The sequence below is a fragment of the Fistularia commersonii genome, chromosome 26 (genome assembly GCF_037954325.1).
Source record: "Fistularia commersonii isolate RoL2024-O1a breed Wild chromosome 26, RoL_Fcom_v1.0, whole genome shotgun sequence".
In the NCBI taxonomy this organism is placed as follows: domain Eukaryota; kingdom Metazoa; phylum Chordata; class Actinopteri; order Syngnathiformes; family Fistulariidae; genus Fistularia; species Fistularia commersonii.
Genome location: NC_141309.1, coordinates 686,541 through 711,723, shown reverse-complemented (window position 1 = coordinate 711,723; position 25,183 = coordinate 686,541). Strand labels below are relative to the sequence as shown.

Sequence of the window (25,183 nt, the reverse complement as noted above, 5' to 3'; positions counted from 1 at the left end):
TCCTGCACCAGTCTAACATACTTCTATGCTTCTATATAAATATAAAATATGTATGTATAAATGTCTATAAACTATAAAGTGTCTATATATTTGTACTTTTTAAGATCTTAAAACACTTTATAGCCTTGACTTTGACACTTTATGGTTTTATTTGTATTTCTTTGATAAGATATCTTATCTTATCTTATCTTATCTTATCTTATCTTATCTTATCTTATATAGTCGCACCGCTCGGCGACAAGTCGGCTGTCATTTTCGAACGTTCGGTCATCGCCGGTTTCTCTCCCGATTGGTCGAGCCTGGCTGGGTGGGCGTGGCCCGGTCGTGACGCATTTCCGGCGGCGACGCAAAGCGTTTCCGGCCGCGCTGCTCCGCTCCGCTCCGCTCCGCCAGATGTGATCCCCGGCGGAGCGCCTCGGATCTCGGTGTCCTCCGCCCGACGGGCGCGGGGACGGATGGCGGCCGCCGCGGGATCCAAGGGCTGCCAGAAGGTCCGCGGCGCGCAGATCCGCCAGCTGCTGGACGCCAAGGACTTCTTCCTGTTCGACTGCGACGGCGTGATGTGGAACGGCGAGGCGGCGGTGGCGGGCGCCGCGGCCGTGGTTAGCTCGCTCGTCCGCCGCGGCAAGAACGTCGTGTTCGTGACCAACAACAGCACCAGGCCGCGGGAGAAGTACGTGCACAAGTTCGCCCGGCTGGGCTTCGCCGACGTGGCGCTGCGGCAGATCTTCAGCTCGTCCTACTGCTCGGCGCTCTACCTGAAGGACGCCGTGCGGCTCCGCGGACGCGTCTTCGTCATCGGCCGCGACGCCCTGCGGGACGAGCTGCGCGACGCCGGCGTGCCCTGCGTGGACGACGCCGACCCGCCGGACGCCACCGTCTACGACTGCCCGCTGGCGCCCGACGTGGCCGCCGTGCTCGTCGGCCACGACGACGGACTGACTTTCCTCAAGCTGGCCAAGGCGGCCTGCTACCTGCGCGACCCGGACTGCCTCTTCCTCGCCACCGACGCCGACCCCTGGCACCCCCTGTCCGGCGGAAGGATACTGCCAGGTACGCCGGCACCGCCACCGGAGAGCACGACTGCTAATGCTACCAATGCTACCGCGGCTAATACCACCGCCACTACTGCTGCTAATATTACTGCGGCTACTACTACTACTAATATCACTGCGGCTACCACTGCTAGTATTACTGCTGCTACTACTACCAGTATTATTGCTGCTACTACTTATCCTACTACTACTGCAACTACTACTACTAATACCGCTACTACTGCTACTAATACCGCTACTACTGCGGCTACTACTGCTAGTACTGCTACTACTACTAATAATACTGCTACTACTGCTACTTATTCCACTACTACTGCTACTAATACTAATATTACTGATGCTACTACTGTTAGTATTACTGCAGGTATTACTACTAGTATTACTCCAGCTACTACTACTAGTATTACTAGTGCTACTGCTACTAATACCATTACAACTACTACTACTAAGATTACTGATAATGCTAGTACTGGTAGTACTGCTGCTACTACTTCTAGTATTACTGCTGCCCTACTAATAATACCACCACTACTACTAGTATTACTACTGCTACTACCTCTAAAAATTACTGATGCTACTACTACTAATACAGTGACTGCTAATACTACTGCTACCACCATTACTACTGCTACTGCAAGTGCTACTGCTACTGTTTATACTGCAACCGCACCTACTAGTACTATTGCTACTGCTACTACTAGTAGTACTGCTACTACTACTGCTGGGAGACACAGTACCACAACTGCTGGGAGACACAGTACTACTACTGCAGGGACACAGTGTACTACTACTGCAGGGACACAGTACATCTACTGCAGGGACACATTGTACTACCACTGCAGCGACACAGTACTACCACTGTAGATAGCCATACTACTACCACAGCAAGGACAGATATACACACATAGTAGTACTATGGCAGGGACACACAGTATTACTACTGCAGATACCCATACTACTACTACTACTACTACTACTACTACAACCACAGCAATGACAGATATACACACATATACTAGCACTACTGCAAACATGCTGTAATTAAAAAGGAGGCTGCGATGTGAGCCGAAATAAGAAAAGGTGTTAAAGAAAAGGCTTGTCAGTTTATCGTTCAAGGGCTCGAGACTTTAATTGTGTTTCCACAGAGTGCAGCGGAGTTTAGAGATAGCAGCTCTAAGGTTCAGTTTCATCAAAGATAGACACAAACCAACCTGAAAAGGCAGGACACAACACAACAATAGCAGCATCTCTGGGTTAGAGATAGAAGACAATAAATAAAAAATAACATCTAGAGGAATAAAAAGATAATAATGTAGAAAGTAAAAAGTGGAAAAAAGGTTCAAGTGTTCAGGGTTGTGCCGAATTTAGCACGTAACGGGCGAAGCAGGGATTAGCGGCTAACCGTTAGCTGCGCCCCCCGGTTTGATTCTGACTCTGTGGAGCCTCCATGTTCTCCCCATGTCTGCGTGGGGTTCCTCAGGGTTCCTCCCACGGTCCAAACACATGGGGGAGGTTCAGTGGAGACCCTGCGTTTTCCAGGTGTGGATGAGAGGATGAATGGTTGGGCGTCTGTTTGACGGCTGAACAGTCGGGTGCCTTGCGGTTGCCCGGTGCAAGGATCGGCTCCGGCCTCCCTCACAAGCACCAGTGATAGATAAGCGGCGTAGATAATGAATGACTCAATCTTTACAGTTCACTCGGCACGAGTCCTGGAGTGTGTTTGCAGGAGCGATCTTTACACCCTGAGCCAATAGCATGTTACGAAAGCTCCTGTGGTTGCCATGACAAAGGCAGAGGGCTGGTAAACAAGCATGTTTTCAGCTTGCGGGGCCGTGGCTTGCTTTTGACCACCCCTGCTGCTTTGCCTGGGCTCCGGTGTGAGCTCTGCATGTACGGCAGATTCATTGTACGCAACACAAAGTTGCAGACAGCGGCAGACACTATAGGAGCCGAGGGGACGTCTGCCGCTGTGATCGGCCATGAGAGGGCGTCCGAGGGGTTAGTGCTCCGCCGCCGTCTCGTTGTCCGGTTTCCTCACAGCCCCGAAGGCCGTGAAGACCGAGGCCGGTACGTAAACGAGCCGCAGAGATGCGGATTGGATATGAAACATCTGCTCCGGTTCCATCCCAGCAGAGCTCCCGGATGAGATGTTGGTCGTCGGTAGTCAGAATGTCTAGTGGCTGATTCTTTTTAATCGATGTTCACCCGACGGTTTCTCAGCTGACTCTGATCTCCTCCGGCAGGCTCCGGGTCCCTGACCGCCGCCCTGGAAGTGGCCACGGGCCGCAAGGCGACGGTGATCGGCAAGCCGAGCCGCTTCATGTTCGAGTGCATCTCCAGTCAGTTCGACGGCGTGGAGCCCGCCCAGTGCCTGATGGTCGGCGACCGCCTGGAGACGGACATGCTGTTCGGGTCCAACTGCGGCCTGGACACCATGCTCACCCTGACCGGCGTGTCTCAGATGGAGGAGGCTCAGGAGTACCTGGACAGCGAGCTGCCCGCCGACCGCAGCCTGGTGCCCGACTACGTGGTGGACACCGTCGCAGATTTCTTACTTGCTTTTGAGGAACTGGACGAGTAGAGCCAGGGGCCGGGCCCTCGGGCCTCCGACATGGAGCGTTGGCGCTTCTACTACAATCCAAGTGCAATGTTTAGTCCGGCTTTTTCAAAAAAAAAAAGAAACCTAACAAACCAATCCCATCCCACGCGCAGATTTCGGGGAGGTTATCGTACCACGTGACCAGAGTTGTTGTTGTTCGCGGACAGATTCCTCCCGATCCCGGCTGTAACCCCTCCGTGTTCCCCGTGTTGTGCTCATTCGTGACTCGACTGTTGCTCGTCGCCCTTCGTATTCGTTCTCCTCGATGCCCGCTGGCTGTGTTCGGTACTGGGTTTTCAAAACTCACTTTTGCACGCCGTGACTTGATCTGTGACGGAGTAAATGTATTTAGGAGCAATTCTCCCCCAGGGGCAGAGATGTGGCTCCTGATGGAGAATTGTTTAGTCATGTGTTTGCAATGACTGAAAATGCATCATAACGAAACCAAAACCATCAAGACTTTGACAGCCTGCCAAACGCTCGCTGTGCATTTTCACTTCTGGTCCCCTCGTCATGACTTATTCTGAAAGTGAAAATAAATAAAAAAGCTGTTCAGTAGTATAGAAGGTCACGCTGCCCTGTTGTGTAAGTTTGGTGTTGTCAGTGTTTACCAGATAGAGCATGCCAGCAGCGGTAACAATAAATGGCTGAAACTCCATTCCACTGCGGCGGTGGTCTTTTGTTAACCGTGATCAAGACGAGGGTCCGTCCTCCGTCATATCTACTAAAGTGAGGCGATGTATTCATTCGGTCGGGAATGTCAGGGCAGTGACGCTGTTATTACCAGGATTTAACACCCTCCGCAGGAAAAAAGGAAGTTAGCAAAGAGAAATCGACTAATTTGAAAAATCAAGAACAAGCAAAAACATTTTTAGAATAAAAGCTAGTGCTAGTTGCTTCCTTGACAAACATTAGAAAACCTGAAGTAGAAACAGTCAGAAGTCCACAGTAAAATACAGTTTTCTTTTAATAATTTAAATCCATTTCAAGCTCCAGTTCATTCAGGAGATATTTATCGTCCTCGTCCCTCCGGCTGCAGAGGGCCGGCCTTTCTGACTCATTAAGACCGTTCACGTCTGACATAGCAGAAACCAAAATTCCACATCATGAAATTCCAACAATACTTTTGATGCTGAAATAAACAAACACCAGTATTATTGTTATGGCTTTACTGTATCCACACAGGAGCAATGCAGATGTTCTTCAGAATGAACATAATATATGTTTCGTGTCAGAGTGATAAACATATGTACATGTCAGGAGGTGGCGTGGCGTCGGGTTCCTTCTTGCCAAGAATGAGGGTTGAAGACACACGGATGAGGACTTTGGTTGAAGTGATGGACCGGGGTCTTCACTCGGGGCCGCCGCGCTGGGAAAGCAGAATACGGCGTGAACACGAATCTGAACAAAAACTCTGCTTCCCATCACACCTTTTATTAACATCTATCAGATGAAACCACCTCCCTTTCAAACAGGTATGTCCTTTATTGCAAACACGCGGGAGGCCCTCACCTGAATGTACTCCATCTCCTCCGCCGCCACGGGTCTCCGGCGATACCTCGCCGGGAGCAGCTGAACCGAGGCCAGGGTGTCGGGGGTGCCGGCGACCGGCGTCAGCGGTATGCGGGTTCTAGATAGCGGGGGCGGCGCGGCAGCTGCGGGGGAACTGGCGGCGCTGAATTGCGGGAGGCAGTCGGCTAATGATTTCAATGCCTCTTGGACTGGAAGAAGGAAAAGAACGTGATCCAAGATGTTTCTTATTTTCAGCAGTGATGAGGGATCCACTCTGATCTGATAGATTTTCCCCTTAAAAGGGATTATATCTACAAAAGCAACAGCGGGCAATAGCCGAGACCATAAACCAACTGGGAAGATGTCAAGTGAGGTAATAACTGAAGAAAACCATCTGCCATCAGCAACGTTGCGCCCTGCTGGCTTTCTTACACCGCGGCAGAGGCTCGCTTTTCCAACTCAAACTCTTTCCGCTTCTCCAAGTGGACGGACAACATTGATTGATATGACAATGCGATGATGGACACAAAACAAAGTGGTGTACAACGAAAAAAACAAAAGACACGTTGAACTCACCGTTGGGCCTCGGAGCGTCCTGGCGATTGGGGAACTTTATCAGAGGCGCGTGAGGCCGGACAGCCTGAGGAGGAAACATCACACAGCTGTCAGGGGCTGACTGGACGGTGGAGATGTGGATTCCTTTCTCCTCCACTCAAAAAATTACACAGGTGTTGTTAAATACTGGCATTTAGAAGACAAAGGTATGTGGCGCCATCGACGGATCACGGTCAGATCTTATGGTGGCAACTGCAACTTGTTTTTTTGTGAACGCCGTTGTTTTCCTGTCAGGTACCTGAACCTCTCACACAGACGTGAAGAACCTCCGGAATGAAGAGGAGGAACGTCTTCGAGGTCCAGTTGCCACCATGAGATGTGCGTGATGGAGCAGCAGAAGGAGAACCTTGAGGACTGACGAGCATCAGATACACCAAAGTCCTCGGTGATCTCACGAGATCAGCCTGCATCCCGCGAGACTTCGTGGGAACTGATGGCAAACAAACTCATGTGCTCCTTACTTGTACGTATGAAAATATTATTGAATTTGCCCACCTTTGGGGGGAGTTTGCCAATGATAAGCATCTTCAATGGTCACTTGGGTGAGATTTCTTAAACGAATTAATGTTATTTTTGCTCCCGGAACGGCGGATGTGAGAAATGGTAAACCGGAGCCCACCGTTAAAACGGTTAGCCGCCGCCAGGGTGCCTGATATCGGTTTCGGAGCTTTAAACGCCAGGACTCTTAATAAAGTCAGTAAAGCATCCACCGTTTCGTACGTTAAGAAATAAACACGATTTCGGCAAGTTCGGCAAAGGACATGAGCAAGGGTACGACCCGATTTGTAGTCCGGAAGTGACCCGTCGCCGATGAAACCGTTAGCCAATTCGCGGCCGGCGAGGCCTCCCCGTGGTTTTCCATCGAAATTAAATCCCGACGCGAGAAGTGACGCGCAGGCGGGGGTTGGTGTCGTTTCCTGGCGGGGAGCTTTACCTGGATCACCCGGGCGGCAGGGGCGGCCATCTTTGAGCTGACTTTGCTCCCCATGACGACCTCCCCGCTTCACTTCCGGGTTAAGGACGCGACTGTAGTTCTCGAGCTCCACCACAAGGGGGCGCTGTTACACCAGGAACCGCCGTCCCTAACGCGGGTTCATGGACGCGTCTCGGGGGAACGCCTGCCTTTTGGGGGGGAAGTAAGAAGAAATAACATCCGCAGGAGACAAATATTTAGATAAAGACAGAAGCAAGAAGATTGGTCTCTCAGTGGAATTTATCCAGGAGTTTGACATCCACCGGAATATAGTTCCGGGTTCTTTTAAAGCCTCTCCTTGAGTGACCGTCTTGGGACGTTTCTTTTCTGGCGGTTATGGCACACCGGTTATTTACCGTCCGGCCTGAATCTGGACCGAGTGTTTCTGTACAACACACGATTTCACACACTCTCATCCTGCCAGACACAATGTGCGAAACCTGGTGAATGAGCACAATCTAGAATAAAATCCTTACCTGTAGAGGTCAAATTATATTCCATAGGGTTTAATTCCGCTTTGAGTTATTAAAATGAAAATATCTAGTCTTTAGTGCTATTATAAGCTATTATTAACCAAATCGCCCGAGAGGGGAACGCCAGCGATGCCCCTATTTCTAATATATCTGCGATATAAAACGGAAAGGGTCACGTGGTCTGTATTGTCCAATCCACAGCCGAGAAGTCAGCCGGAGCTCCTCTCTGTGAGGAGAGATCAACAATGGGGTCAAAAAGTGTCAACAAGACAGAAGAGGCCGGAGTTCTCAGCTAAAAACAAATCTAAAGCAAGGTTTTTACTGACTTAAATAGCAGGAGAATTTCAACTTGAGATGAGTCATGACAATTGGCATTTAGGTGTAGAGATGCTCCTTTTCTTCCTCTTCTTGGGTGAGCAGGATCTTTATTTAACATCACCGCAGTGACTCTTGAGCTTCTCTTACGTATCTAAAAAAACTTCTAAATTAGTCGTTTATTTAAAAATGCACACTTGGGGGAAAGGCGCTCCATTCAGTAGTTTAAAGCCGGTCTAATCGCAGTCCAAATAAATGCTAGCAGTTTGCACATCTCTCCCAGTAGTCCCTCTGTAAGGCCGGTCGGTGCATCCAAACACTGCCTTCTAGCGGATGAAACGGACCTTCTCTGAAATCCCTGTTGTGTCATTTAGTGTCATTTATTTGCAAGTGTGTGTTCACAAAATACTCAGAGCTGTTACAAACTCCAAATTCACAGCAAACGCAAACAATATGTAAAACGTTTTTCCTCGTCAGTGTTGTTTCCAGTTGAATCGTTTTGATAATAATCCGATTTGTTGGCCGACCCGATGAAATGACAGTCGCCGTGCGCAGGACCGCGATCGGCTGATGGAGCCAGATATTTCGATATGAATGACGCCAAGCAGCCGCACTTTTATCAGAACTCATTTTATTGAACAAACTGGTCCAGAGTAATGGAAAATCAAAAGGTCCCAACTCGTGCGGGCCGGCTCCACACCCGGCAGCCCCGGCTTCACGTGAACGTCAGGGTTTTACAATCAACATGTAGAGAACAGCGACGGTCTCGGGAGAGGATCCGGTCCCCGAGGTCGGCGGGGTCGACTGAGGCTGTCATTGTGATAGCGCGGTGCGGGCACACGCCGCCGCGCAATATCGTTGTTCAGCGGCGAGAACGGATCGGCTCAGTGGCTCTTTGACCTGTCGAACAGGTCTTTGAGCTGCTGCTGAGAGGTGGCTTCTTTCTGCTGCATGAGGTCCGAGTGGCCTTTGGTCACACCCCATCCGTCCGGGGAGGACATGGAGGCGGAGGTCGGGCGTCCGGAGGCCGGCTTGAGGTTCTCCCAGTAGTCGCGACGGGCTCTGGAATACGCCAAGACATCAAGATTTGGGCAAAGGGGAGAATTTTCAACAACCGCGGCCGGAGCGGAGGAGCCGCCGCTCACCTGGCTCTGACCCACGGCTTGGTGTGCATCTCCAGGCTGCCGCCCCAGTTGCCGTGTTTCTCCGAGGCCTGGGGGAGGAAGCCCCTCTCGGGCGCCAGCTCCTCGGCGATGGCCCTGATGTGATAGGGCTCGAACCCGCAGCAGCCGCCGATGAAGCGGATGCCGGCCTTGTAGGCCTCCCTGGCGTACTGGTGCATGTCCCAGCGGGTCAGGATCCGCGGCTCCAGGCCTGCCAGAACATCCATTTGAAAATGTGTGCATGGCGCAAGGTGTGCATGTATGTGCACGCGCGCGTGTGTGTGCGTGTGTGTGTGTGTGTATAAATACATGCCGAGGCGGCTGGTGTTTTACAGTGTGATTAAGTTACATGGACCGTAAAGTTTGAATTCCAGCCGGTTTATGATTACCGAAGGGGAACTCGGGCAGGTCGATGAATCCCTGGCAGTTGCAGTCGGGGGTGTGGTACGCCAGCGGCTGCACCATGTAGTGAGCCTTGAGTCCGGCCTTCTCCACCCCCGCCTTCATCATCCTGACAGCCTGCACGCAGGTCATGGGGTCAAAGTGGCAGTTGACCCCGACGATCTGGGCTCCTGCGGGAGAAGAAGCGGGGGGTTAAAAATGAACTCGCACACGAGTAACTGAGACGGCAGCAACTGCTTGTTACTGGTGCGAGGCAGAGATTTGAAAGCAGAGCGGCGGCAGACGGCGAGCGCGGCGGCCGCATCCCGCGCTAAGAATACCGAGATCCTGTGTCTGCGCATTCCGAGGAGACGTCCGTTGAGGACGGAGTGAGTCCTTGTGAGGAGATCTTAGACGCGGCGCTTACCGGCTTTGACCAGCCTGACGGCGCACTCCGCAGGGGAGATGCCGTGCATGTCTCCCTCCGGCCCGATGCACAGCGACGCCGCCACGGGCTTCCCCGTCTCCTTCAGCACCTCCACGGCCCACACCGCCTCCTCCACGTGCTCGAAGTACTGCAGGGGGACAGACGGCGGCGTTCAGACCCGCCGTTCCTACCGGGGAAACGCGGGACGGCGGGCGTGGAAGGACCTTTACCTCGGCGATGAGGAAATCCACGTCCTTCTTGACGAACACGTCCAGCTGCTTCTTGAAGATGGCTTTCACGTCGGTCTCGCTCTTGCAGCTCAGGTAGGACGGCGTCTGAGACACGCCCCCCGCCACCATGGCGTCCCCCTCGCCGGCCACCTCCCGGGCCAGGTCGCAGGCCGCCTCGTTGATCTGAGCGCCCTGCGGGACGGCGAAGGATCGCGGCGGTGAAAAGACAGGCGTTTTTTTTTTTTTTTGTGACCGAGGAACCTCAGGTGAAACTCACAGTGAAGGACAGCTTGTTGCCTCTGTTCTCCAGCTTGTCGTCGCTGGCGTAGAAGGTGAAGGTCTGCATGACGTTGGCCCCGGCCCTCAGGAACTCCCTGTGCAGCTGACGCACTGGAACCCGTCAGAAGAAAACCACCTGAGCAAACGTGACGGCCGGTCGCTTTGTGAGTCCGCGGGGCGGATCGGGTGAAGTCCTACCGGCTTCGGGGTGCTCGGCCGCCGCCTCGGGGGTCCAGGGCCCGGCCTTCACGTAGCCTCTCTTCTCCAGGGCGAAGACGAAGCCCCCATCGCCAATCACGATCTCGTCGGCGTCGAGACGCTCCAAGATACCCTGCGGTTTGTTGGGAAGGAAGCAACAGAAGGTCAGAGGGAGGACGTCGGTGGAGAGCAGCGGCTCCCGGCTCCTCCTCGCCGTTGCCGCTTGGAAGAGGGTTCTTCTTCAGGTCCGGTTCTCCAGCTGCCTCCCAGGCGCCTCGCCAAAAGTCGTGGCGTTCCTGAGAGCGGCCGCGGCATCTGTAGCGGCGGCCTCGCCTTCAGACCAGCTCCTTCTCAGGGCAAACTTCAGGACGAACCATCAAATGTATATAAGGTATGTAAAGCTGCTTGGGGCGACTGACTTGATGCAGGAACGAGCATTCATTCATTCATGACACCTTCAACCCCTGATGCATCTCCATCCCTCAGAGGGGCAGCGACCCACCCTCACACGGAGGCCATGATGCAGACCTGCAGACCTGCAGACCCGCAGACCCGCAGACCTGCAGACCTCCAGACCTACACACCTCCAGACCTGCAGACCTCCAGACCTCCAGACCTACACACCTGCAGACCTGCAGACCTCCAGACCAGCATATGAAGGAAACAGAAACCTTAAAACGTTGATCCATCAGATTCCAGCCGGCCCCTCGGTTTCAGAACCTTCTCATTAAGTCAGTCTTTACTGTTTCAGCCCAGGAGAACTTTACGCCTTCCCACCGAGCTCTTGTCTGCTTTCCTATCTCAGGTCAAACTTATTTATTTAGTGATTTCACGGCGTCTCCCTCTGACCCGACCCGAGGATCATGCCGTCCACACGTACCTTCTTCGCCGGTGCCATAATCCTGCAGCGACCTGGACCCCTGACGCCTGGGACTGAGAGGCTGAAAACCCCCCCAGCCCGGCGGCGAGCCGCTATAAATCCGCCTGGGGTGGAGGCGGGCCCAGCCTGGGGCCGCTGCGATTGGCAAGGCGTCAGTTACACTATGGCCTCTCCTCCCTTCTGCGGCCCAGTGATTGTGTGTTACTAGTTTAATCTAGATTGTTGTGTTTGTGTGTCCCTGCAGACGCACACGGCCTCCTCAGACGTCGGCGCCGTGGTGCCAGGTGTTTGCGCGAGCCGCGGGGCGGAAACCCAGAACATTTTATGCTAAACGTCCCCAAACGGTTTGTTTTTCCCGTCCGAGGGACACAGATTGAATCCACGCCGACAGCTGGTCGCTCAGATGACGGGTTTATTGGCTGCTGCTCTACAGAGAAGGTCTGACATCTGTCACTGTTACAAGCAGGGGAACATCTCCCTCACGCCGTCGCCTTGGCCTTCTTCTGCATCTCCAGCACCTGCTTCATCTCCTGGGTGCTGGTGGCCTCTTTGTGCTGCAGCAGCTCGGTGTGGCCCTTGGTCACCCCCCAGCCCTCCGGGGTGGACAAGGAGGGACATTTGGGGCGTCCGGACGCCGGGGCCAGGTTCTCCCAGTAGTCCCGGCGAGCCCTTGGAGAAGCATTCACACAGCCATCTCAAACATACAGTGTGTGTGTGTGTGTGTGTGTGTGTGAGGGTTTACAACGCGTGTGTGTTCCTGTACCTGGCCCTGACCCACGGCTTGGTGTGCATCTCCAGACAGGACCCCCACATGCCGTGCTTCTCCGAGCCGGCGGGCACGAAGCCCCTCTCGGGCGCCAGCTCCTCGGCGATGGCCCTGATGTGATAGGGCTCGAACCCGCAGCAGCCGCCGATGAAGCGGATGCCGGTCTTGTAGGCCTCCCTGGCGTACTGGTGCATGTCCCAGCGGGTCAGGATCCGCGGCTCCAGGGCTGCGAGCGGCGAGAACATCGCTGTAACCGCGCAGGATGTGCAGGATGTCGGCACGTCCGAATCAGGTTCGAGGGGACGGGAGGACCCCGAATCCCCGCGGGCGATTACCGAAGGGGAACTCCGGCAGGTCGATGAATCCCTGGCAGTTGCAGTCGGGGGTGTGGTACGCCAGCGGCTGCACCATGTAGTGAGCCTTGAGTCCGGCCTTCTCCACCCCCGCCTTCATCATCCTGACAGCCTGCACGCAGGTCATGGGGTCAAAGTGGCAGTTGACTCCGACGATCTGGGCTCCTGCGGGAGAAGATATGAGGGACGGCGAAGAAAAAACCCATCCCGTCCACGTGGGCGCCGGGCGAAGCCTCACCGGCCTTCACCAGCCTGACGGCGCAGTCTCCGGGCGAGACGCCGTGCAGGTCCCCCTCCGGGCCGATGCACAGCGACGCCGCCACCGGTTTCCCGCTGCTCTTCAGCACCTGCACCGCCCACTCGGCCTCCTCCACGTGCTCGAAGTACTGCGGACGCACGGACAGCGCCGCCCTTCAGCTCGGGTCGGACCCGCCGCGTCGCGGAGCGGCCGGGATTGAACCCCTACCTCGGCGATCAAGAAGTCCACGTTCTTCTTCATGAACACGTCCAGCTGCTTCTTGAAGATGCCCTTCACCTCGGTCTCGCTCTTGCAGCTCAGGTAGGACGGCGTCTGCGACACGCCCCCTGCCACCATGGCGTCCCCCTCGCCCGCCACCTCCCTGGCCAGGTCGCAGGCCGCCTCGTTGATCTGCGTCCCCTGGAAGAGCCGGCCGACGGGAAGTGAGCGGCGATGCTTTTCGCGCGCGGTCGGCGGTGCGCCGGCGTTGCGCGCTCACCGTCAGCCGCAGGTTCTGCCCTCGGTTCTCCAATTTATCATCGCTGGCGTAGAAGGTGAAGGTCTGCATGACGTTGGAGCCGGCTCGCAGGAACTCCCTGTGCAGCTGCCGCACTGATGGGGACACCCAGGACCGTCAGCGGGACGGTCGGCGGCATCTTTGTGTTTTTGTGTGCGTTCGCGCTCGATATGTGTGTGTCTAACCGGCCTCCGGGTGTGTGACCGCCGCCTCGGGGGTCCACGGCCCGGCCTTCACGTAGCCCCGCTTCTCCAGGGCGAACACGAAACCGCCGTCGCCGATCACCACCTCCCCGGCGTTCAGACGCTCCAGGATTCCCTGTAACGGCAGCGTTCAGCAGAGTGTTTGGCACAGAGGCGCCGCGGCGACGGTGCGAAGGTGCAAAGATCGGAAAGAGACGTCTCAGCCCGAGACTCGTGCACACTCCTGCTTCCAATTCTCTCGTCAGCATCACGGCCCGTCAACCAGCGGGGAAACTGCCAACTGTGTAATCTGATTACTCTGCAGGAGGTTTAAATTTGAATATACCGGATGTGTGTGTGTGTGTGTGTGTGTATATCTATATATGATTATATGTTTCCATGTATATATGTATGTATTTACATATATAAAATCTTTGGACTTAAGACCTTAATACTTTATAAGAATAAGAATAAGAATAACAACAACTTTATTTATCCCGAAGGAAATTGTTGTGCCAGAGTTTCAAGTGAAACATAACAATAATAAATCATAGTAGGAAGGAGGGAGAATAAGAAATACAAATAAAACCATAAAGTGTCAAAGTCAAGGCTATAAAGTGTTTTAAGGTCTTAAAAAGTACATCGACACTTTATAGTTTATAGACATTTATACATATCAATTTGATATCTATATAAGATATATAGTTATATATAGTTTATATATATATATAGACACTTTATAGTTTTATTTGTATTTCTTATTCTCACCCCTTTTTTTATACTGTTTATACTATTTCCTACTATTATTTATTATTATTGTTATTATTATTGTTATGTTGTTGTTATTCTTCTCTGTAAATGGGGGTCAGAATTCAGTAGAAGATTAGAAAGAACTCAGTCTACCTTCTTAACCGGTGCCATGTCTTGGTGTGGATGCAGGATCAGCCCGTGGCAGCAGCAGAGCCAGCGACCCTCGTCTGTGGACCCAAAGAGTGCCCAGATCGGCCCCGCCGACGTTTTATACCTCCGCACTTTGGGGTTGGTGCCAGTTTTTTTGTGTGTTTTTTTTTCATTGCTTCATGAATGTTTGGACATTGTGCAACATTAAACCAGCTTACAAATTAATGATGCCCGCGGTCGAAGCTTCGGGCGCAGTTGGAGAGAAAAGTAGCTGAGGCGGGTCGGGGGAAGGTCGAGGTCAGAACCTTCCCCTCGCTTCATCTCCAAACACCTGGAAAAACCCCCAGCCTGGCTCCGCCGGCTTCTTACGAGAAGGTCCAAAAGCTGCCCTCTCAGGCGTCCTCCTTCCTCATGTGACCCGACTGTGATGCAATGAGGACTCAGCCGGTCTTCACCACGGCTCCAGGAGATAAGCCCGCTGTGCACCTCTGTCTGTTTCACAACATCCTCAAGATGCCAAACCTTAGAGCAACAACATTCAGTGGATTCTTGGAGGTCAGCTGCTTCTCTGGAGCCGTGCAGGCTGAGGACCAGCAGGCCTGGACCCTGTTCAGGACCTGAGGTGCTCTGGATATCAAAGAACGGCTTGTGTTAATTTTTTCTCTAATTCAGGTTAAACAGTAACACCTCCTTGCTTGCAATGTGATCCCAGTTTCTGTCCTCACAAACACACACACACACACACACCCAGATAGTGCGAGTATTGACCTTCAGCAGAGTGTGTGTGGCCTCCGTCAGCTCTGGGTCTATCTAGTTTGCGGGAGTTTGCAGATAGGCCTCCCCGGGCCGTTTTATCAACGGAGCCAAAGTTCAGAAAAGCACCTCTGACCCGGAGTTCGGCGGAGGGTTTCGTCAGCCGCCGCCGTTCGGCAGCAAACACATCTGACCTTACGTGATGCTTTGCGTACGAACGCCGTCTGCGGTTGATTGAGTCGTTTCCTCCGAGTGAAATGAACAAACGCGGTAATTAGTTTTCCTCGTCATGCAAAGCAGACTTGTCTTCCACGCCAGCGGCTCTGGCCTTCGGCCACGGCGGCACCGATGTAACGGCGCCAAAGGTGACCTCGCTTTACAACTCATCATTCAGGAGGAAGGGTGTTTTTGTCCAAGCCCCCCCGTCACCCGGAGATACTTTTAAAGCCCACGTTGCAGAATGTTTCAGTTCTACGAACTCTATTTACAACCCCCACGTATCCCCTTTCGCCTCAGCTATTCCGACTATTTATACCGGCAGTATCAGGCGTTGAACGGCCGGCACCCGCTACCATTTTCAACACACAGCTGGTTCTGGCAGGCTGGATCTGGAACCCACGACGCCCATAAAGTTCCCCAGAGGCTTCCCAAGGTTGGGGGGGGGATGGTGGATCGGCCTGGTTTGATCCCATGGAAAACATCATATATGAGGTGAATAACAACAAGCAGCTGATAAAGTGGAGGTTAACTATTTACCTCAAACTCACTGATAAAGTCATGCGATCCTTTTATTGAAAACAGAAAGCAGCCCGTGCAAGATTTTCCCTGTGTTCATCGTGCGCTCCCGTGCACTGTTCTCCAAGCAACTCCGCAGGCTGTGGAGGTCTCATGGAAACTTTAAAACTTTTTATTTTTCAATGTCTCCATTAAAGTGGTCGCTTTGTGTCACGGCACTGCCTTCTCTCCGGTCACAGAGGCAGCCGGCGAAACCCCATGTGCACCTCCACCCCTCCATCTGGTCCAATCACAGCCGCTCTGCTGAAACTGGCCCTTCTTCCTGGATTGGACGGCCGCAAACCTGCAGGCAGACGGTCAGGAGGCACAGAAACATCTCTCTCTCTAATGCAATAAACTCACCGCTGTGTTTTAAATCCGTGGTCTGATGTTAAAAACAGGTCACACCTGCAAGAGGCCACCCATGATCCTGGATCATCAACATTATAGGGTTACAATATACATGTTGTACCACCTTTGGCCGCGGGGTGGCGCTGTTGTACATTTTCTCTCCAGTTATTTTTATTTCATTTTGTGATTTTTCAAATGTATGAATTTAGAGGGAATTCATTTTTATCAGCTGCTTTTTGAGGAACCACGGGGTCTTTACGCTTCTCTCGGACAATCCTCTTCACGGACGGCACAACCTGGCAGCCATGTTTGTAGTTCTTTGCAGAATAATTGCAATATCTATCTATCTATCTATCTATCTATCTATCTATCTATCTATCTATCTATCTATCTATCTATCTATCTATCTATCTATCTATCTATCTATCTATCTATCTATCTATCATCATCCATTTAATTACACAGATCAGGACATTCCTCAGGCATGACAGTCTGATTGTTTGGCCCCCGTTGCTTAGCAACCATCAAGACGTTGTTCGAACGCGAGCCGCCTGTGACGGAGGTTAGTGTTAGTCGTCATACTTGTGTGGGTGTTGTTGTTGGTGCCAGCAGGCGAGTGTGTGCAGAAAACAGGAGTGTGTAAGAGCTGGGCCTCCTGGAGGCTCTGGAGTCAAACCTGATCTGACATCATTCATCGCCGTGGAAACCAGGCTGAATAAACTCAGGCCTGTCCCAACCTGACACTCCTGCGTCTCACTCCTCTGTCTCACTCTCTCCTCTCTCTAATCAGTCTCTTCACCCCGATAATGGAGACAGAGCAGTTGTGTTTTCTGTGGATCACCTGTAAAGGTGTGTTTCTTTCATAATGTTGCAAAACTCTGTGTTTTTAGAATCATGCAATCCATCTCTGACTTAGCATGCTATACCCTTGCTAGCCTCCATGCTAACTGGATCTTCTTCCTCTCCGTTGGTCTTTTCCCTTCAGGGTCTCCACAGCCAACACATCTTCTCCATCTCACCCTCTTCTCTGGATCCTCCTCTCTCACACCAACCACCTTCATATCCTCTCTCACGACGTCCATCCTTCTTCTCTTTGGTCTTCTTGACCTCTAACATGTTCACTGTCCCTCTTCTGTCCATGACCCAACCATCTCAGACCATGATGGACTCCTTCCCGGTCCTCTCCATCCTGGTCCCAAAGAGAACCTCAACATCTTCATCTCTGCCACCTCCAGCTCTGCCTCCTGTCTTCTGGTCATTGTCAGTGTTTGTAGATCATCTCACCACTTCCTCCTCCACCTTTCCTTTCCTTTCCTTTCCTTCTGGCTGATGTTCTTCTATCTCTTCATACCCCTGACACTTTTCTCCACCCCTTCCAACCTGCTTGAACCTGCTCTTTTCCACTCTCTTCTTCACTCTGGACTGTTGAAACCCTCCACCTTCTTGATCTCCACTCCTCACCGTTTCACCTGAGTTCCTCTCCTTCACACACATATATTCTAACCTTCATTGCTCTCCTTTCCAGGTCATACCTCCACCTCTCTAGATGTTCCTCCACCTGCTCCCTGCTCTCACCCCAGACATGTGCAAACTAGTTCCTGGTATTTCCCTCAAGGAGGCTTTCAGCAACCCTTTTCCCGAGAGAGTCCGAGTGCCAGCGTTCGAAAGCCGGAGCAGAGCGTCGTCTGCATAGCGGCGAAGCGAGCGAGCAGAACTTTGCGGGACACGACAAAGCTGTCACCACGTTCTGGAAGGCGTCAGATGCCCGGCGTGGCAGGAGGCCTGCTGGTCGGGAAGAAGCAACGAACTGGCACCTTTCATGGCAGCGCTGGTCCTGCTGGGGGTTTGACGCAGATGCCGGGATTGTTTATCTCGCGCTAACTCATGGTCATCTGCAGAAGAAGCTCCAGGGTCGCGCACGGCGCCGTTCCGCGCACGTCTCCCCACATCCTTCCTCCCGGCGGCTCCTCACCGCTCGGGCCGACATCTGCGAGAACATCTCCGAGGCCGCAGAGGAGAGCAGACCGCACGCCGCTATTTAAAGGCCGCCTGCCTCCCACAGAGTTCTCAGAGTTCCGGAGCCTCATCCGGTGAGAAAAGAGGAAGTCCTAAAAGCAGGGTTGAGAAAATCATACGGTAGGTCGTGGGCCGCGGCGGCTCGGGGTGAAGACCAGGCTCAGGGAGGGGAAGCCAGCTGAGAAGAAGCAGGAGCTTCAATTGCAAGGAAAGAAAATCTGCCGTTTTCTTTGCTTGATTTTGTTGAGGAGGTGCTGATAGCGCCCCCTGATGATAAACAACAAAAACCAAACCCTGTGAAGAACCTGAGTGGGGAGGAACCAGGAACTCATTCTGCTCATCATGGCAAGACGTGAAGGCGTGGGTGGGGGAGGAGAAGAAGGGAGGAGGACCTCAGCTGGAGGGAGGAGAGGAGGAAGGGGTGACAGTGAGGAGGAGTGGAAGTGTTGCCCGCAGCAGCAGCGGCTTCAGGCCGGGACGGACGGCCGCGTCTCCATCCGCGCAAACCTCCTGCACTTGAACGCACCGTGAGTAAAACTGACCGCCGCGGCTCGACGCACTTCCGCCGTCCGCTCCGCCTCACCTGGACCCACCGGGGGGGAGGAGGCGGTTCCACCGCGGGTCCACCGGGTTCACCGGCAGCCGTTACATCAGCTTTTTAAACGTAATATCGCGAATGGCAGCAGCCGTCCCTGAACGCACCGGACGCGCCGCCCGGCAGCTCCGAGGGTTTGAGTCGGTGTTGCGTGGAGTTGCGTCAGAAACAAGGGTCTGCAGAGCTTCCTGTCCTTCAGGGACGAGGGGAAGGCAGGTCCAGGGTGGAGGATCGCTGCTCTCAGGACGTTCCTGCTCGAGGTCCAGGCTCTTCTGATGGAGCCACTCATGTTTACTAATCAACCATGAGGTTTTCTAGAAGATAGAAAAGTCTCCAGAGATGTATTTTGGATCAAATGTGGTCCTAAAGAGGAAGAACTGAACCTTCGTGGAGCTTCGCTTCTCAGTTCCTTGATGTGTCAGTCAAACTCAGAAGAGCAGCAGATTCAAATGTGTTGAGCAGAGCTTCCAACCTCCTCGCAGCCAGAAGGTCCTCGCTTGGATTCCCACAGAAGGCCTTCCTGCGTGGAGCCTCCACGCTTTCCACGAGTCTGCGTGGGGTTCCTCAGGTTCTCCGGGTTCCTCCCACCGTCCAAACACATGCAGGAGGTTCAGTGGAGACCCTGAATTGTCCAGATGTGTGGGTGAGAAGGGGAATGGTGGGACGTCTCCATGATGGGGCGGCCCAGGGTGAACCCCAACTCTCGACCAATCACAGCGGGGATGGGCTGCGGCACCTCAGCGATAGGCGGATGAATGGATGAGTGAATGAATGAGTGAATGGATGGATGAGTGAATGAATGAGTGGATGATGATCCACTCATTAACCCCTCCAAAGATCCTCCCCTCTGCCTCTTCTCTCCAACGGCTCACTTCCTTTACTTCATGTTTGATTTGAATCCTTTTTTTCCAAAATAGTTGAGTCCTGCCTGTGCGCCGCCCTCTTCTTCTTCTTCCTCCTCCAGATTCTCTCCGTTCCCTTCCCTCGGGGTGAAGGCAGGAGGCCCCGGCCGCCCCACGTGAGGGGAAGTGCAGCTCTAATCATAACCTAAACAAAACCAGGAAAGCGGTGGGTGTTTATCCTCGCGTGGTTTTCCATCTTTGAGGAAACTCAAATCGGCTTCAGGTCCGTTTCTCCACATGTGCCGGACAGTCAGAGGAATGGAGAAGATGTTTCTCGCTCTCCCGCGGCGAGATCGACAAAATAATATCTCCTCGTCAGTCGGAGTCCTGCGTCAGTGCTTCCCCTCGCGCCTCTTCTTGTCGGGCCTGGAGGTCGAGGCGAAGAGACGTCACGCCGAGGCGTCCTTGAGATTGAGACGACGAGGACGAGCCGCGGAGAAACCGAGCCGCGGAGAGAACGAGCACCGGAACCGAAGAGCCGCCACAAATCCTGCCAACCGACCGGATCTACTCAGCCTGCGACGTGCACAAGTGAAAGATCGTTCCAGGCTGAACGCCGTTCATACGGCGCTCCAAGTGTCGCGCCTGCTGAGGAGCCGACAAACACACAAACACACAAACACTTTAACATACAAACATTTAACACAAAAACACAAATAGATAAACACACAAATACAGAAATACATGAACACAAACACATGGACATACAAAACATGCACATACATGCACACGTAAACACATGCACATATGCACACATATACACATGCACGCACCAATACAAGTACACACAAACACACACACACACACACATGCAGGATGCTTTGTTTATTGTTCGGCCTCCAGTAAACGCAGACAAACACACGTCCTGTGGCTCCCATGGGGGTTTGGACTTTCCTTGATTCAGGCGACGTCCCAGAGCGTCGCCATGGCAACCTGAGCCGCCATGTCGGGTTTCAGCCACTCGGCGCCGCTCAGCCGGTCGATACGTATCTGAGACACCCGGAGGTGCTTCCGCGGCTCGCCGTCTCCTCCGTCCTCACACGCCTGAAGGAACCTTCGCCACAATCTGATTTCGCCCTTTACCTGTGAAATCTTCAGCGCACGCCGTTCCTGTTCCCGCTCGCCTCCTGGCATTCTTCTGCCAGCGAGGGATGGGTTCCGTCCTGCCCGCCGAGCGAGAACTTCCCTGCTCTGTTGCGAGTAGGAAGCATGTCAACCTCCACCTTCTCCTTCTCCTCCACTCGACCCACATCAGCCTCAAATGGGAAGAAGCTCCCGCTCAGATCCGTGACCACCGCTTCCTGCTGTCCATCCCAGCGATCATCTGAGGAGAAGCAGGTTCATCCTGGACCATCTGAGGTCACGTGTCCTACAGAGACCTTCACCCATCCACCCTGTCATTCAGAGAGCTGCCAGGTCACCGTCCTCCAGAGACCTGCTCCACCATCAGTGCATTGCTGGAAAAAACTAATCAGGTTTTTTTTTCTGGTGTGTTGCGGCCGTCATGCACGCTAGCTGCTCACACACACACACACACACACACACACACACACACACACTCACACACACACACACACACGTTGCCGCTGCAATCACAAAAGCAATTAACGCGTGGCGGTGGGAGGCCTGTAATTTCTTCTGTGAAATATTCGCAACTCCACAAACAAGGCGGACATTTTATAACCTTCTGTGAAGTAATAGATTCTAAATATGAGAGCAGGCGGCGTGAAACCGTGGAAACCGTGGAAACCGTGGAAACCGTGGAAACGAGGCTTTGAGTGGACCAAGTGAATCTGCTGAAGGTTCTTCAGCTCAGAGGCCGGAGAACCTGCTTCCTGTTTACGTCCATGCTTCATCCTTGGCCTGTAATTTGGCTGAAGCTGGTTTCTCCAGCAGCTGAAGAGCAGTTGGAGAAGAAGCTGCTCCTCCAGTGGAGAAGAACCGGACCTCCCTGATTGGAGGCACGTAGGATGTCAAAGTCCCAAGAGCAAAGTCTGACCTTGGAGAAGAAGTCCTGGTCATACCTTTCAAAACGATCCACAGACCTGCGTCTGAGAAGTCCATCCATCCATCCATCCATCCATCCATTCATCATCTCCATCATATCCAGGGTGAGGCTCGGGTCAGGACTTCCCTCTTGCTTCCCACCTGCTCCACCTCTGCATCCCAAGATCTCAGTCCAGCACAGAAAGGAGGTTCCCCCGCGGTGTCCTGGGTCCTCCTAGAGATGTTCCTCCTCCAGAGACCTTCTCAGCGGTGTGGCGTCCAGATGCCTGAGCCTCCTCATCTGGCTGCTCTTGAAGCTGAGGACCAGCAGGTCTACTCTGAGCTCCTCGTCCTGTCCCTGAGGGAGAGCTACCGAAGCCATTTGTCCAACCACAGAGATCCTCTGAGGATCACCTCCAGAAACTGGACCAAAGCCCTGGAGTCCCGGGTGGTAGCTCCAGACTCGCTCCTCTGGAGCTCCGTATCTTCTCGCCTCCAACCCACTGAGGTTGTATCAGAAGCCTTAGAACATCGGACCTTGTTCCTCAGACGTGAGGGTTGATTTACTCTCCAGAGTGGAAGCTGGTGAGAACGTCCAGAGGGCTGGAGGTCCTCTCCTGCCCGGGGGGGTGGATCACATACAGACCTTCAACCATTCACCTTCCCATCCACACACCTGGACCATTCAGGGTCTCCACTGGACCTCCTGCATGAGTTTGGACTGTGGGAGGAACCCAGAGAACCCTGAGGAACCCATGCAGACTCCTGGAGAACATGGAGGCTCCACACAGGAAGGCCACCTTCTGGCTCTGACCTCTGCTTCCATAGAGGAACATGATGTGTTGATAGAAGGTGGTGAGATCTTTGCCTTCAGGTCACAGCGTCTCCTCGGTGCCCTGAACTTCACCTGGACGCCGTTGGTTCCTCCCTGATCTCACCGCCGTTCCTCTCGAGCAGCGAGAGCCTCGGTTTGCATCGCAGCAACAACTTCCTCCCAGCGGGTTGCAGACGGCTGAGCGACGTCAACCCTCCTCTTCCTCCTCCTCTTCCTTCTATTCCTCTTCTTCCTCCTCCTCTTCCCATTTACTCCTCTTCCTCTTCCTCCTCTTCCTTGTATTACTTTTCTTCCTGCTCTTCCTCCTCCTCTTCCTCTTCTTCCTCCTCTTCCTCCTCCTCTTCCTCTTCCTCCTCTTCCTCCTCCTCTTCCTCTTCTTCCTCCTCCTCTTCCTCCTCTTCCTTGTATTACTTTTCTTCCTCCTCTTCCTCCTCCTCTTCCTCTTCTTCCTCCTCCTCTTCCCATTTCCTCCTCTTCCTCCTCTTCCTCCTCTTCCTCTTCCTCTTCTTCCTCTTCCTCCTCCTCTTCCTCTTCCTCCTCTTCTTCCTCCTCCTCCTCCCATTTCCTCCTCTTCCTCTTCCTCTTCCTCTTCCTCCTCTGCCTTATATTCCCCTTCTTCCTCCTCCTCTTCCTCTTCCTTCTCTTCCTCTTCCTTCTCTTCCTCCTCCTCTTCCTCTTCCTCCTCTTCTTCCTCTTCCTCCTCCTCTTCCTCCTCTTCCTTCTATTCCTCTTCCTCCTCCTCTTCCTCCTCTTCCTCTTCCTCTTCCTCCTCCTCTTCCTCCTCCTCTTCCTCTTTTTCCTCCTCTTCCTCTTCTTCCTCCTCCTCTTCCCATTTCCTCCTCTTCCTCTTCCTCCTCTTCCTTCTATTCCTCTTCCTCCTCCTCTTCCTCTTCCTCCTCCTCTTCCTCTTCTTCCTCCTCCTCTTCTTCCTCCTCCTCTTCCTTCTATTCCTCTTCCTCCTCTTCCTCCTCCTCTTCCTCTTCCTCTTCCTCTTCCTCCTCCTCCTCTTCCTCCCCATCCCTTCTTCCTGCTTGAGTTCAGTGCAGCTTCCCTCCTCTGTCTCCTCCTGCCTACAGCCAAGCTCCTCAGTGTTAGCGAGCGGCACTGAGTCCTCGGAGCAGCAAACGTCTGCTCGCGCCGGCGGCCGTCGGTTGACGGGCGTTGTGGCGTCTCAGGTCGCCGGGGGAAACGGCGGCGATGACGAACCCTGAGAAAACAAGAAGACGAGACGAGTCTCTTCTTCTCTCTTTCACCACAGCATCGGCGGCCTCCTGCAGGTGTGCGTTCTTGGAGGCGTCATGGCCGACGGGAGCGGCTCCGGGGCGCCGCCGTCGCACGGGACGGCCGGACGGCGAGCCTGACTCCGGAGGAGGACGACCGTCCGCTCATCCAAGACTTTCTTCAGCCTCTTTCTTTTCCTCCAACTGAAGAAGCCCGAGGACTCGCCCGTCGGTTCGGTGGCCGCCATGTGCCACGTCATCATCACGTGTCGCTCCTTACTCTGGACGCTGCTCAGCATAGCGGCGGCCTTCGCCGAGCTCATCGCCTTCATGAGTTCCGATTGGCTGCTGGGAGCGCCTCGCGGCGACGGCGCCGACGACTCCAGGAGATACCGGCCGTCCCTGGGGCTCTACAGCCGCTGCCTGGACGTGCAGGCCGGCAGAGGCGTGAACTGCGGGCCCTACGCCGCCACCTTCTCCGAGGTGGCCAGCGGCTTCTGGCAGGCGGCCATCTTGTTCCTGGCGGCGGGGACGCTGGTGCTCGGCGTGGTGGCCTGCCTCTCCATCTTCAGCCTGTGCTTCCAGAGCATTCTGAAGAAAAGCTTATTCAACATCTGCGGCGTGCTCCAGGCGGTCGGAGGTAAGAAGGTTCTCCACGTCCGACACACAGCCACAACCCTGCGGAGAAGCTGAAGATCTCCATCCAGGTGTCTCCTGGGGGTCGGATCTTGCGGTGTGTGTGTGTGTGTGTGTGCGTGCCTCAGATCCTCACCTCCAGGTCCTCTGTCCCCGCAGGCCTCCTGCTGATGGTGGGCCTCCTTCTGTACCCTGGAGGCTGGGGTTCCAAGAAGGTGCTCAGTTACTGCGGCGCCTCGGCTTCGGCCTTCAGGCCCGCCGGCTGCTCCCTGGGCTGGGGCCTCTACACGGCCGTGGGAGGAACGCTGGCCACCTTCCTCTGCTCCGTCTTGTCGGCTCAGGCTGAAATCGCCACCTCCGGCGACAAGGTCCAGGAGGAGATCGAGGAAGGGAGGACCCTGATCTGCGTGCTCTGAGCCCAGACTCTCCGTTGGGCCTAAGATGCAGGATTCACGGAGAGCGCTGCAGCCCAGCTGGTCGGAGAACATCGTCCAGGGAGCCTCTCAGTTCAGGGAACGCTGGAAACAGCTGGAAACAGCTGGAGACACGGTGAGCAGGTCCATGTCATCGTGGTCCACCTGCAGACCTCACAGGTCCTGCAGGCTCCAGCTGAGCGGCTTTAAGGACCTGACCAGCTGCAGCTGGAGTTCCTGCTGAAGATCCGTGTGAGCGAAGACTGTGTGTGTGTGTGTATGTTTGCGCGCATAGATAAGGCAAGCGGTTTGCTTTGAGAAGGTCCGGCTCAGCTTCCTCCTCTGGACCCCCATGTTTTCTCCAGGTGTTTCCAAACAATCCCTGGACTCTGTTGGTTACTTTTCTATCAGGTATCGCTGTATCTTTGTGTGTGTGTGTGTGTGTGTGTGTGGTCAAATAAAGCGGGTCATCTCACACTGGTGTGTAGCGGCGTCACTGAGTATTTCCTGGGGAAACAGCGACACCTAGCGGCGAAGGTCTGCAGACACACATGTGGACGCGTTGGGTGAAACCCCTGCTGGAGCTTCATGGACTGAGGTTTTTTACTCCAAAATGAGTGAAATATCTTCAGGTGAGTCATGACAA

At 53.8% G+C, this 25,183-nt stretch overlaps 5 protein-coding genes and 1 long non-coding RNA gene across 6 annotated transcripts; 3 read left to right on the top strand and 3 right to left on the bottom strand.

Moving 5' to 3' along the window:
* The first annotated feature begins 339 nt into the window (after positions 1–339).
* Positions 340–4,312, top strand: pdxp (pyridoxal (pyridoxine, vitamin B6) phosphatase). Its single transcript, XM_086173329.1, has 2 exons — positions 340–1,053; positions 3,299–4,312. Exons 1-2 carry the CDS (start codon positions 456–458, stop codon positions 3,634–3,636), a joined length of 936 nt encoding a protein of 311 aa, XP_086029455.1. The 5' UTR covers positions 340–455; the 3' UTR covers positions 3,637–4,312.
* Positions 4,313–4,603: 291 nt separating this feature from the next.
* kgd4 (alpha-ketoglutarate dehydrogenase subunit 4) lies at positions 4,604–7,388 on the bottom strand. Its single transcript, XM_086173330.1, has 5 exons — positions 7,231–7,388; positions 6,716–6,903; positions 5,743–5,806; positions 5,167–5,375; positions 4,604–5,023 (listed from the first exon to the last, which is right to left on the bottom strand). Exons 2-5 carry the CDS (start codon positions 6,767–6,769, stop codon positions 5,006–5,008), a joined length of 345 nt encoding a protein of 114 aa, XP_086029456.1. The 5' UTR covers positions 6,770–6,903; positions 7,231–7,388; the 3' UTR covers positions 4,604–5,005.
* A 768-nt stretch (positions 7,389–8,156) lies between these two features.
* LOC147218181 (betaine--homocysteine S-methyltransferase 1-like) lies at positions 8,157–11,212 on the bottom strand. Its single transcript, XM_086173328.1, has 8 exons — positions 11,101–11,212; positions 10,221–10,353; positions 10,021–10,133; positions 9,744–9,935; positions 9,514–9,661; positions 9,095–9,277; positions 8,688–8,916; positions 8,157–8,604 (listed from the first exon to the last, which is right to left on the bottom strand). The coding sequence occupies exons 1-8, from the start codon at positions 11,116–11,118 to the stop codon at positions 8,427–8,429; spliced, it is 1,194 nt and encodes a 397-aa protein (XP_086029454.1). The 5' UTR covers positions 11,119–11,212; the 3' UTR covers positions 8,157–8,426.
* A 280-nt stretch (positions 11,213–11,492) lies between these two features.
* LOC147218180 (betaine--homocysteine S-methyltransferase 1-like) lies at positions 11,493–14,405 on the bottom strand. Its single transcript, XM_086173326.1, has 8 exons — positions 14,060–14,405; positions 13,160–13,292; positions 12,957–13,069; positions 12,686–12,877; positions 12,458–12,605; positions 12,202–12,384; positions 11,864–12,092; positions 11,493–11,769 (listed from the first exon to the last, which is right to left on the bottom strand). The coding sequence occupies exons 1-8, from the start codon at positions 14,075–14,077 to the stop codon at positions 11,580–11,582; spliced, it is 1,206 nt and encodes a 401-aa protein (XP_086029452.1). The 5' UTR covers positions 14,078–14,405; the 3' UTR covers positions 11,493–11,579.
* Positions 14,406–15,467: 1,062 nt separating this feature from the next.
* LOC147218179 (uncharacterized) lies at positions 15,468–16,985 on the top strand. The gene is made up of 5 exons (XR_015108764.1): positions 15,468–15,520; positions 15,784–15,900; positions 16,400–16,496; positions 16,725–16,783; positions 16,920–16,985. It is a non-coding gene; the product is annotated as an uncharacterized LOC147218179 (long non-coding RNA).
* A 1,150-nt stretch (positions 16,986–18,135) lies between these two features.
* LOC147218178 (LHFPL tetraspan subfamily member 2a protein-like) lies at positions 18,136–25,014 on the top strand. The gene is made up of 3 exons (XM_086173325.1): positions 18,136–18,477; positions 23,527–24,128; positions 24,284–25,014. The coding sequence occupies exons 2-3, from the start codon at positions 23,735–23,737 to the stop codon at positions 24,538–24,540; spliced, it is 651 nt and encodes a 216-aa protein (XP_086029451.1). The 5' UTR covers positions 18,136–18,477; positions 23,527–23,734; the 3' UTR covers positions 24,541–25,014.
* Positions 25,015–25,183: the final 169 nt, after the last annotated feature.

Coding starts and splice junctions, on each gene's coding strand:
- pdxp (XM_086173329.1), top strand. CDS start 456: ATGGCGGCCGCCGCGGGATCCAAGGGCTGCCAGAAGGTCCGCGGCGCG. Junction 1,054..3,298: donor CGGCGGAAGGATACTGCCAG/GTACGCCGGCAC, acceptor CTCCTCCGGCAG/GCTCCGGGTCCCTGACCGCC.
- kgd4 (XM_086173330.1), bottom strand. CDS start 6,769: ATGGGGAGCAAAGTCAGCTCAAAGATGGCCGCCCCTGCCGCCCGGGTG. Junction 5,807..6,715: donor CTGCCGCCCGGGTGATCCAG/GTAAAGCTCCCC, acceptor TTTCCTCCTCAG/GCTGTCCGGCCTCACGCGCC. Junction 5,376..5,742: donor GGACGCTCCGAGGCCCAACG/GTGAGTTCAACG, acceptor TCCTTCTTCCAG/TCCAAGAGGCATTGAAATCA.
- LOC147218181 (XM_086173328.1), bottom strand. Junction 9,278..9,513: donor CGTCAGGCTGGTCAAAGCCG/GTAAGCGCCGCG, acceptor CTTCTCCCGCAG/GAGCCCAGATCGTCGGGGTC. Junction 8,605..8,687: donor AAGCCGTGGGTCAGAGCCAG/GTGAGCGGCGGC, acceptor GGCGTATTCCAG/AGCCCGTCGCGACTACTGGG.
- LOC147218180 (XM_086173326.1), bottom strand. Junction 12,878..12,956: donor GGCAGAACCTGCGGCTGACG/GTGAGCGCGCAA, acceptor CGGCTCTTCCAG/GGGACGCAGATCAACGAGGC. Junction 12,606..12,685: donor TGGACTTCTTGATCGCCGAG/GTAGGGGTTCAA, acceptor GTGCGTCCGCAG/TACTTCGAGCACGTGGAGGA.
- LOC147218178 (XM_086173325.1), top strand. CDS start 23,735: ATGTGCCACGTCATCATCACGTGTCGCTCCTTACTCTGGACGCTGCTC. Junction 24,129..24,283: donor CGTGCTCCAGGCGGTCGGAG/GTAAGAAGGTTC, acceptor CTGTCCCCGCAG/GCCTCCTGCTGATGGTGGGC.